Source organism: Labeo rohita, chromosome 10 (assembly GCF_022985175.1).
Source record: "Labeo rohita strain BAU-BD-2019 chromosome 10, IGBB_LRoh.1.0, whole genome shotgun sequence".
NCBI lineage: Eukaryota > Metazoa > Chordata > Actinopteri > Cypriniformes > Cyprinidae > Labeo > Labeo rohita.
Window position 1 is genome coordinate 15124704 of NC_066878.1, and position 12611 is coordinate 15137314.

Sequence of the window (12611 nt, forward strand, 5' to 3'; positions counted from 1 at the left end):
AGTAAGTGTATATATATATATATATATATATATATATGTGTGTGTGTGTGTGTGTGTGTGGAAAGAAATTATAGAAATTAATACCTTTTTTAGCAAGGATGCTTTAAATTGATCAAAAGTTATGATAAAGAGACATTTATAATGTTACAAAAAAATTCTATTTCAGATCAATGCTGTTCTTCTGAATGTTCTATTCATCAAAGAAACCTGAAAAAAAATCTACTCAGCTGTTTTCAACATATTAGTAATAATAAATGTTTTTTGAGCAGCAAATCAGAATATTAGACTGATTTCTGAAGGATTATGTGACTGGAGTAATGATGCTAAAAATTCAGCTTTAAAATCACAGGAATAAATTACATTTTAAAACATTCAAATAGAATACAGTTATTTTAAATAGTAAAAATAATTCAAAATGTTACTGTTTTTGCTGTACTTTGGATCAAATAAATGCAGGCTTGGTGAGCAGAAGAGACTTCTTTAAAAACATTAAAAATCTTACTGTTCAAAAACTTTTGACTGGTAGTGTCATCACTGCGACACTCTATATAACATCCACTGTTAATGTTTTAATTCCTCATTTGTAATATTGTGTCACTGAATATCCTATTTCATTTCATGAAAGTAAAATGAGATTCTAAGTGAGCTTCATGTTGACTTTAAATGAGGCCAGTATGTAATAAAACCTTGCATGATGTGCTCCTCTGAGATGTGGCAAACTTGAGCTTCAAAGAAGCACAGAAAACATCGTAAAGGACGAAACAAACAAGAAACCTTCACACTAGCAACCTGTGATACAACTGTTTACTCTTTGAAAGCCTTTAAAACAGCAGTCACATCACACTGTGAAAGTGAGTCCTACTTTACAAACGCATTTGTTCACTAGAGCAAATAAACAGATCATCTGCAGCAGCTGGACCTGAAACTCTGAGGCTCAGAGCAGATTCCCTGCTGACGTGATCGCGGCTACACCAGAGCTCACGAATTTAATCAGCCAAATGGACTAACCATTGATTTGTAGAGGTCAGAAATGTTAACCCACTTTCTTTATTTTACAAAGCCCTAACAATACCCTTTTTACGGACGCAACAGATGATGCAGCCAGATGTGCAAACATCCAAACACATTTTAGAATGATAATAGAGATTTAACTATAGGTGGATTGCTTCAGAAAGGAATGAGATCACTGTTTGTATAAGGAAAAATATTCAGCGAACCCAAAAGTTACCCATGAATTTGCCAGTCTCCACCAACATGCAAATTCCTGCAATGGCGCAAACACAAACAAAACTAACAGTGACAGAAATAAGCACGTACAAATTCAAAAACGTAAAAGACCGCAAAAAACGTCATCAGCCTTTTGGTGAAGAGAGAAAGTGCCATATCCATGACTGTGTTGCATAATGATAATCATTTAACACCATTGCATATGCAGGCATCATAATCCATACATCGCGTGGATTATGTGCATGAATGCTCACTGATTAATGACAGCTAGGATCAGACACAGACACTCAGTGTAATCTGGGATAATCTGGCTGCAGTGAGCCTGGAAAAAGTGACAGATTAATATCACTCTAAATAAGAGCGATGTCTGACTCTGATGTCTCATCACTGTGAATTTGACTACATTACGCATGCGGCTGACTCCGGATCTACACATGAGTCACACTGAGCTAACATTTGACGAAAAGCAAAATCCACTGTCACAACCATTGTTTACCCTCAATTATGGAAGTCTGATCAATGAACGCTTAATGAACTTCAATAATGGCAATACAATAAGAGTTACCTAACCCAAGAGATTAAATGTCCAAATGTACAAATGAATTCAGATTGATTGGGACACTTTTTGCCATTGAAATGACTGGTAAAAGTCTCCCAATCAACCATCAACCTGAATTCATCCTACGCTGTATTGTAGATGAACAGGTCAGGAATTGATTTATAACAACCTACACTCTTAAAAATTGTTCCAAAAGAGTGTTTTTGCAGTGATGCCTTAAAAAGACCATTTTTGGTTCCCCAAAAGAATCATTCAGTGAACAGTTCCTAACCATTTTGAAGATCATCTTAAAAATCTAAAGAACCTTTCTCGACTATAAAGAACCTTTTCTGCATTTGAAAGGTTCCATGGATGTTCAAGGTTCTACATAGAACCTTTGATGCCAATAAAGAACCTTTATTTTTAAGAGTGTACAAGCCTCTGCTGCGTAAATGTTGGCATTTCTGCTTGAACTGCCCCCAGTAATCCACTTGGACCCCTTGCAGGGGCAATTAAAACCCGTTAATTCGTCCTCACTGAACTGCCACTGACAGTCAAACGCTAGATAAATTCCCCACTTTCCAACCAAACACACTAAAATCCAAAAATGTGACCCTGGACCACAAAACCAGTCTTAAGTCGCTGGGGTATATTTGTAGCAATAGCCAAAAATACATTGTATGGGTCAAAATTATAGATTTTTCTTTTATGCCAAAAATCATTAGGAAATGAAGTAAAGACCATGTTCCATGAAGATATTTTGTAAATTTCCTACTGTAAATATATAAAAACTTAATTTTTGATTAGTAATATGCATTGCAAAGAACTTAATTTGGACAACTTTAAAGGTGATTTTCTCAATATTTTGATTTTTTTGCACCCTCAGATTCCATATACTGAAATAGTTCTATCTCGGCCAAATATTGTTCTATCCTAACAAACCATACATGGATGGAAAGCTTATTTATTCAGCTTTCAGATGATGTATAAAGCTCAATATCGAAAAATTGACACTTATTTTGTGTTCCAGGGTCACAAATCATCATAATCTACTTTGGGAAAATAGAGCCACATCAGCATATAAATGTTGCTGATACTGATACTGAGCGCTTAAACACAAGCTTACTTAAACTTAAACTTACTCTGAATAAAGTGCCGCTTTTATTACCGTTCATTCGGTTTTAGGATTACACAAACCGTACAATTAAAAGTCAATGTGTTTTTATTCCACATTCAATTTTTAAGCTAGACATGTTTCTTCTTTCAACCTTGTCTATCTTAAAGAACGGAACTTGTAAGTCAGAGTAAACTGTTGTTTATACTCACCTGTATCACTTCATCTATCAGCTGTGGTAAGCAGCGCTGTTTTGCGTTGAAGACGGAAACTACGACGGTGAGAATTATTCCAAAAGTAAGAATTTATACTCTCAGCGATAATTCCATATCAAAACCAACCCTCAAGAACAACTTCAAACATTTTGCCAATGATATTTCGTTTTTCTCTTGCTTCTATGAATGTTGTGAGGAAAACCAAGCGCACAAACTTCAGCGCATCATCGCACCTCTCGCGTTGAGTTCATTCACTCCTCCCGCTGTTTCACCAAACTAATGCAAACACGGGCGCGCATGCGCAGAGCGCACACAGAGAAACAAATGGACCAGAACACACATTTACACACAGCTGTCGCGTCTTAAGAAAGAATCTGTTTTAATAACAAACTTACGTTTAAATGTTTTACCCGTTAAAAGACAGCTGATATATTTAATACAGACAAACGTTTTATTCATCAGCTCTACATATTTACAGGCGTAGGGGAGGCTATTTCACTATGACTCTGACCTCATAATACAGAGGTGTGTCTGATGTTGTACTTTGGTCGAGATTCTAAACTTGTTTTTCATCCGTGCACACGGAAATAACTGCAAAGCCCAGTAAACTAGTGAATTATGACGACTCGTTATAAGAGCTGGCATACAGTGTGGTTTGGATCAAATGGTAGCTTAAGTGAAAATATATCATGGGTGTTGCCAAGAATTTCAGTTATTACATAGTAATACAGTATTGTAAAATACAAACACTACAATTTAGGCTATCATTCTGCTTTATATGCAATGCTATGCATTGGATCTAAGACAAACCTTTGTCTTCTTTTGAACAATAATGGCTATTGCTATTATTATTTATCATCAGAGTTAATAACAAAAGTAATATTTACAATTATAACCCTGATATATCACTACACCGCAGAAGCCTTCAAAGTTTGTCTTGACTTTCATAGGCCCGGTTTCACAGACAGGGCTTAGACTAAACCAGGATTAGGCCATAGTTTAATTAGGACATATAAGTAATTTTTATAAACGTGCTTAGAAATAAACATTACTGGTGTGCATCTTGAGACAAAAGACTGAGGTACTGATATATTTTAAGATCAGTGCAAGTTTCTTTCAGCTGAAACACCTCAGATTTACGTTTTAGTCTAGGACTAGGCTTAAGTCTTGTCTGTGAAACCCGGGTATAGTGTCTTATTTATGGGATCATAGAGCAGTTTGAGAGCCCCCTAGCGGTGGCAGGTCACCTGCTACTCGTAGGTTTAACATTTTTAGCTACCACCCACTAGAGGGCAGTGAATTCTTGTGTTTTCTTCTCAGGACAGGGAGCATCTTTGGCTGTTCACATTTAGAAAGAAACACTGCCCTGCTGCATATTTCACACAGTATATACTTTATAATACTGTGTGCGTTGTTGGGAAGGTTACTTTAGAAATGTAATAGGTTACAGATTACGTTTTTTATTAAGTTACTTGATTTAAAATGTAATAAGTAGTGTAACTTTTCAATTACTTTGTTAATGTAACTTATTACTTTTAATTACTTTTTGATTACTCTTCTAAATTTCTAATATTTTCAACTGTTAATCATTTTGAAACATTTAAACCAGGCAAAGTTAACCCTATAGTAGCACTCAACACTGATTACTGTCAGACTTTCAAAATCCTTTATCACTTGAATTAAAATTATAATAAGTAAGCGATAATATACATCTTTATTTTGCGATAACAACTGGCTGAATGTACATTTATCTCACTTATTACACAGCTGCTTGATAGATTATTTAGATGTTTCGTGTTAAAATTATTAGACACGAAACACTGATCTGAGTTGAAATATTTCATGCTTCCATGAAGAAATCAGTTGCTAGCAAATGGCAAGTTCAAACTAGACATTTTAGAGATACAGTGCAGTCACACCAGTTTTCTTACACAACATTTCACCACATAAATAATTAAGTAGTAATACTAGTTTGTTAGTTATCTTATAATCCATTACAATGTACAAAAAAAAAAAAAAAAGGCAGCAGCTGCGTTTGTATGAAACAACAGAGCAAGTCCACGATACCAGGATGGCAGAATTAAGAAATTGTTCACATAATATTGAATTAAGCTTTAATATTTTATTAGCTAACCAAACACAAAGCTTCCGCCAAGAAAAATTATCAAGCATATAGCACTGACCTAAGTTGCCCCAAAATAGTCTGAGCTGTGTAATAATTTAATTTAAAGCACAGCTACCACAAATTCAGACTTTTTTTTTGTTTGTTTTTTTGTTTTTTTTTTAATTATATTTTTGGGCTTTTTATGCCTTTTATTGTGATAGGACAGTAGAGAGATCACAGGAAAGAGCTGGGAGGAGAGAGGGGAGCGGGATCGGCAAAGGACCTCGAGACGGGAATCGAACTCGGGTCACCGTGAGCGCAGTTGCTCTATATGTCATAACAAGATCATAACATACATAACATTATAACAAGAAAAAGTTTAATAGCTATGATACTGGGTTTGAAATCAAATGTTTGCATAGTTATGACAGAAAACACTAGCATCTAACAATGCATTGGAAAAACAATCTTAAAAAATAAAGTTTATGCATAAACCCAAATAGGAAATAAAACAGTAATCGAATAAGCATGTGTCCTACTCTGTGTCCTAAACTCCTGAAACATTGGTGACTCATTTTAAAGCAGTCAATGCAATTTAAAAGAAGTCAATTAAATCTGTAAGTGGGGGTGGGTGTGTGGAAAAATTCAGATGTAATCCCCTTTGTAATCACTGGCATTTTTCAAAAGTAACTGTAATTTAATTACATATTTTTTCTCAGTAACTGTAACTAATTACAGTTACATTTATTTTGTAATTAAATTACGTAATTCTGTTACATGTAACTAGTTTCTCCCCAACACTGACTGTGTGAAACACAGTGAATACACGTTCCAAACAGCAGTATGTTATATTGTCCTCATAATGTTGCAGGATTAATTTTGCAAACTATATCTAGTTTTACTGTTGGCAATATAATTTGTTGTAAGTTAAAAAGTATACATAGAAAAAAAGGATATGAAGGATGAAATTACTTCTGGTAATGTGTGTGTTTGTGTGTGTGTGTGTGTGTAGTGATGGTAATGCAATAGAAATAAAAATATATAAATACACATGTGTGTGTATACACACACGTATATGTGTGTAAAAGTGCCATCTGAAATTTTCTTCTAAAATTGGCATTTTTCTTTTTCTTTTCTTTCCTTTTTTTTAATTGCTGAAGAGTGAACTTTCGTTTCCTGCATTCTACTTTACAGATGTACACTTATTTCCTTCACTCTGAGGCTTATTCATTTCACTTTTGGTGTGAAAGTGCTTTTACATTTCCAAAAATATTTTTTTAATATTAAAAATAAACAAGCAAACCATGCCAAGATTTAAAGTGTAGCACAAAAATAACGCAAAAGTAACGTAACATTAATTTTCATAAAAAGTAACTAACATACTTAGTTACTTTTTTAGGGAGAATGCAACATTGTCTTTTAAAAGTAACTTTCTCCAACACTGTTGGGGAAAATGAACACTTTTGTCTTGCTTCACTTAAAACCTTAAAACATAATTAAAGCAGCTCAGTATACATAAATATTTAATTAAAAACATCAAACATTTATACTTCTCGTATCCTTCAGTGGACCTCAAAATACAAATTTTTGTTCCCTCAGAAATAGGAAGCAAGAAGGTGAACATTAAATACTAAAAACATATTCAAACCAAAGAGACGACTGAATAAAACCAGTTTATTCCACAAAAACAATACTGCATAGCAACTAAACTAGCAGTCAAAAGTCTGGACACATCTGCTCAGTCTAAAGTTGTACTGTACTTTTAAAATAATGGTAAGATTGTTAAAACTACAAAATAACAAATATGCAAGTATGGTAACACAAACAGAAGTATATTAGGAAAATATAGTAAATAAAAAAGAGAGGCAACATACATATTTGACATTTTACATTTGCAGTATTTATTAATCTTTGTTAATGTTAGTTAAAAATACAGTTGTTCATTGCTTAATCACGTTAGTTTATAGTGCATTAACTAATATTAACAAACACAACTTGTGATATTAATAATGCATTAGTAAATTAACATTAACTAAAATTAATAAATGCTGCAGAAGTATTGTTCATTCTTAGTTCATGTAACTAACTTTATTGTAAAGTGTTACCAATATTTTATCTTCAAAGTCACCACCTTTCTCTACATTCTCAGGACGTCATGAGGTGCATCCTGGGATACTTTTTAAACAATACTGAAGATCACATGTACAGTACCTTTTTTTTGGCTACTTTTCTTCACTGTCCAGACTAACTTACACAGTTAAAAAAAAGAAAGAAAGAAAGAAAGAAAGTGTAGATTAATTTAATCTTTGGCATACAAACCTAATTTGTGTCCAAACATTTGACTGATAGTGTATATACAGTAACATGCTCCATTACTTACATTTTTCTAGCTTTTAAAATAATACTTTTTCAAGTTTTATAAAAGCTACGAAAATATCAGCATATTTCTTGTTGGCCTTTAATGCATTTAGCTAAATAAATACTCTATTTTGCTTAATATTGCACTTCTGTTTTCTTTTGGTAAAGTAAAGATGTTCAGCTTGATAAAGCACAGTGTGCCACAGTTTCTCTTTTCTAGAGAAACTCTAGAGTAAACAGAGAATGAAAGTCTAAAGGCAAATCATGCAACATCTGCAGAAAACACATAAAAGTAACAGCATTCAGTATGACTAGTCATCAAAATCTGGGATGTCATCGTAAGAATAACCTCGGTAACCCTTGGAGGCATAATAAGCGATCCGCAGATGATAGAATCCGGGAAGAAAGATCAGTATGCCGATGATGAGAACGGGAATCGTGCGATCCGGGTACTACAACGAGACCATACATTACTGTCTAACATACTGATGGAATATCTGCAATAGCAGTTTTGTCTACTCACCATGACATTAATGCATCCTGCCAAAAGAAGCGATCCAACAACAATCAATACAGAGCCAACCAGAAATAGGAATGTTGCCAGGGCAATAGCCTTGTAGGGTACTTTAGGTGGGGTTTTCTTGAACTATAAAACAGTGTTTATTCATTTATGCCACAAACAATACATATACAGTAGTGTAAATATTTTCCTATATCAGTTTTTCTCACCTGTAGGTCAATGTAGCCTTCATCACTATCTGCCAGCCTGGAGTATTTCACCTTGTTGTTTGGAGCAGCACTGGCTGTGTTGTTTCGAGTTGCCATCATGATGATATTTAGGCTTATTGGCACTTGAAGATGATGAAGAGTAGCAAACTATACCGTGATTATCCGCTCCTCATGTGGTTCATTCTAGAGATCAGAAAGTTAGTTTATAAAACTAAACATAAAACTCATGTTTCATTTTCAGACTGTCATGTTTAAATACCAGTCCACATAAAAGTTCAAACAGTCATTTGAAAACATGCCCGGTGATATCGTATATTGTCTCAAGATATGTAATTCTTTAATAGCAGCTATTATATAATTAACACAACCAAGAGATTATTTATACGGCCTGAGTCATAAATCTTGCATTGTTATTTCCGACTGTGTCTGCTTTGTAGTTAGTCAGTTTACAGAAGCGTTTATTAATACTCACCAGCTCGTATATTCTTTCGCTAAGTGATAAAATAACCAGACACGCGGGGTAATTTGATGTCGTTTTGAAACGACGGGGTTGATTTTTAACAGCTACTTCTACAGCACTACGGAAACTTTGCTTTATTTTCCATGAACACAGTGCTCATCCTTCTGTGGACATTGTTTACTTCCTCATTCCCATTCCAACATGCGCGCGCGCAGGAATGACGTTCCGCGGCAGCCAATAGCAACTCGACTTTGTTGTTATGCAAATGACAGGATGTCATTTTAAAGAATAAAATTACAAGTAAATGACGTTTTTTCCTCTGTACATTAAAGAATGACACATGAAATCTACAAATAGTACATCAGTAATATAAACAATAATTACAGTTAATAAATAATAACATTATTTATTAATAAATAATTAATAAATAATAACAATTAATATAATAATAAATAAATAATGTAATATTAAATATAAAAGCAAACAAAATTATAGTTTTGCTCTATTTATTAAAGAATGACACATGAAGTTGATAAGTAGTACAGCAGTAAAAACAAACAAACAAAAACAATAATTACAATTAATAAACATTCACTAGAAATCAAATATCAGAAAAGCATGGAAAAAGTAAAATGAATGAATAAATAAATAATGACACGAATGACGAAATTAATAATTAAAAAAACATATATGTGTTCATATATATATATATATATGTGTGTGTGTGTGTGTGTGTGTGTGTTAAAAATACAGTGCATCAGTAAAATATCTAAAAGTAAATGAATAATAATTTATATTTGTTTTTGACAGTTAAAAAAAGCCTACTTCAAAGACAAATGAAGAAAACAGAAAAAACAAAAAAATAAAAATTAAACAGACTGACTAAAAAGAATGACATATATAAATATATAAATAGTGCATCTGTAAAAAAAAAAAAAAATAATAATAATAATAATAATAAATAATAAACATGTACCAGAAGCCAAATGTCAAAACATGCAAAAAGTAAAATAAATGAATGAATGACAAAATAATGACATGAAAGACAAAATTAATTGTTATTAATTTATATAATAAAAAAAAAAAAAAAAAACACACACACATTGCATCAGTAAAAATATCTGAAAATATTATCTGAAAATTAATGGAAAACTATTAATAAAATGCATAATATATATTAATTTTTGACGCTTAAAATACTTTGAAGACACATGTAAGAAGAAAACTGAATAAACGGTCAAACAGACTTTGAAAACTCAGATATGATAATTAACCTTTTTCAATACTAGATTACACTGATAATAATAATAAATAATAATTTAAAATACATTTAAAATAAATGGAATAAATTAAATGAATCAAAATTTATTTTTATTAAAAATAACTTATAATTGCGTACTTATAAATTTGACCCCACAAAGACAAAAATTTTATAAATATAATATGGTCCTAACCTACACTAAACCTACCTCTTACAGAAAACATTCAAGAATGTTACATATAAAAATGTTAAAACACACACACACACACACACACACACACACACATATACATACATATATATATATATATACATATATAATGACATACATTCCTAACCTACTATCTCGCACAGTATTTGGCTGGACAGACTGGAGTCTATTGGAGTCTATGGGCACTGCCCTGACTTGGTTTCGATCGTATCTAACGGGTCATACTCAATTTGTACAGCTGAAGTATTCCGCAGGGCTCGGTTTTTATTATTTTTATTTTTATTATTATTATTTAGCTTCTTACCAAAAGTTTGGTACTCAGTTCCACTATTATGCTGATGACACTCAACTTCACCTGTCCTCCAAACCCACATCTACTTTTCGTCCATCTGCCCTCTCAGATTAAAGAGTGGTTACATCAAATCGCCTTAAACTAAATAGTAGGAAGACTGAAATTCTTCTGGTTGGTTCCAAAACTAATCTGGCCAAGTCTAAATGTTTCTCAGTGAATGTCAATAATTTTCCAGCGTCTGCGTCTAAACAGGTTAAAAGTTTGAGTGTCGTCTATGACAGTAAACAAGTAAAAATGTAATAAAACAGCCTTTGAAATACCTTGGCCAGACTTTTTCAGTATGTGGGTTCAAAAAGACTGGAAAAAGTACAAAAAAATATAATAAAAATTGCTTGTGACATTTATTTAACTAGATTTTTCCCAAACAATATTGCTAAATAATTTCATTATACAGTACGTTCATAAACCGGCTGAGGGTGCGTAGATGTACTGGTATAAACTCATATTTTATAATATTAATACAGTGAGACTATAAGCACTATGACAATGTACTTGTATGTTTTGTTTATTCTAATATTCTGTAATGGATTTATTGGACCGGATGTGTTTTCTACAGGCCAAGATAAATTTCAGGTGCTAAACCTCATTCATCTGATCTGCTGTTTGTTAGCGTCTAAGCAGTGGATTCATTCCTTCCTCTATATTTTTTATGGTTTGTGCAACTGCTGACGTTGGCTGGCTTCCAAAATAACCCTACAACTAAACAATGAAAGACCCTTAACATTCACAGCACGTCTTGAGACTGCAGCTTTGAGGAGAGTGCTTCAATAGCCTAAATATATAAAGTGACAACAAGGGAGGAGCTGGATGCCACAGCATTTAAAGTCAGTGCAAGCAAATCAGTCATGCTTGCATTAAGTTTCTGCATGAAGTTCTGCATCACAGAATAAGAAGAACACAAGAAACAAAAACAATGGCTGGACAGAGTTTATAGTACTGATTTAATTTAAGGACACGAAAGATCATGGACATAAGATCTTGCATAAATAAGCCTTCTATGATGGACATGGTGCATGTAGCCAAAAAAACAAACAAAAAGAAGAAAGAGGGTACACATGTTCTTAATTTTTTTGTTTTTGGAGAAAAAAATATGAAATGAAAATGAATTATTTACACTCTGTTGTCATTCAAAATCCATCATCCTCTGTTAGTAGATGTACTGAAGAATGTTAATGCTGTTCTTTTCCATGCATTAAAAGTGGATGGGGACCAAGAACTGTCAAACACCTAAAGAACACCATCAATGTACTTTACAAAGAACGTCTTACAGATATAACATCTAATTTATGTTTCCATGCAATATAACCTTTGAAGAGTTGTTCTGGGCATGGATTATTGTGGAAAGAATTATGAATCAAATCATGATGATGGATCTTGGAGAGCAAGTAATGGACAGTTGGAGAAATGCAAAGCGACATTCACGGCCACAGGTGGACATGCCATTTCATAAAGCCGCATAAATCATTTATTTTTTTTGGCCGTGACATTCACTTTCATTACCAAAGCTGACCTTCAGGGATGTCAGTGATCAGTGCTGATGAATTACACCGTTCTCCACTGACTGCTCAAGCAGAAACAAATTGTACTCAGAAAGTTTTGTATCAAAACAACACAAGACGACCTAAGAGTCCTAAGAGGCCTACAAAACGCATTTAGGTTTTAAAATGCACATGGGTGTTTTTATACTGTTTTTATACTATATACATCAAACCTGCAATTCATATTTGAATAAATAAAGTTAAAATTCACTTTGATAGTCTTTGTCAGTCAAACGAGGTTGTGTAACTGTTTGAAAATCGCAAATAAATAAAAATAAAAATAAAGTAGTTCGTTAGTTTGTTGACTTAATTAGTGTGAAATAATCATTAATTATAATTTCTTTTAAAAAGTGAACCAAATTTCCTTGAATGTTTGAAAACAGTTTTGTTTAATTAATAACTACGTTGCATATACTCATCTTTTAAAAGTGAAATTGAAGTATTATACTACTTTTTACCTTATAAACAATTAATTTGTGGAAATTAGTGTCGTATTTTTTTATT

At 32.9% G+C, this 12611-nt stretch overlaps 2 protein-coding genes across 4 annotated transcripts in view; both read right to left on the reverse strand.

Annotated features, from left to right (window-relative positions):
• Positions 1-3370, reverse strand: part of igsf9a (immunoglobulin superfamily, member 9a) — a 39236-nt gene extending 35866 nt beyond the window's left edge. For 2 of the 3 annotated variants that reach the window (XM_051120433.1, XM_051120431.1), the window contains exon 1: positions 3092-3369. The gene's annotated coding sequence lies outside the window, so the exon portion shown is untranslated. Of the gene's footprint in view, positions 1-3091 lie in introns of all 3 variants that reach the window. The other variant, XM_051120434.1, reaches the window with a different exon arrangement.
• A 3488-nt stretch (positions 3371-6858) lies between these two features.
• Positions 6859-8934, reverse strand: tmem230a (transmembrane protein 230a). Its single transcript, XM_051120453.1, has 4 exons — positions 8758-8934; positions 8286-8468; positions 8080-8202; positions 6859-8008 (listed from the first exon to the last, which is right to left on the reverse strand). The coding sequence occupies exons 2-4, from the start codon at positions 8382-8384 to the stop codon at positions 7868-7870; spliced, it is 363 nt and encodes a 120-aa protein (XP_050976410.1). The 5' UTR covers positions 8385-8468; positions 8758-8934; the 3' UTR covers positions 6859-7867.
• Between the last annotated feature and the right edge of the window lie 3677 nt (positions 8935-12611).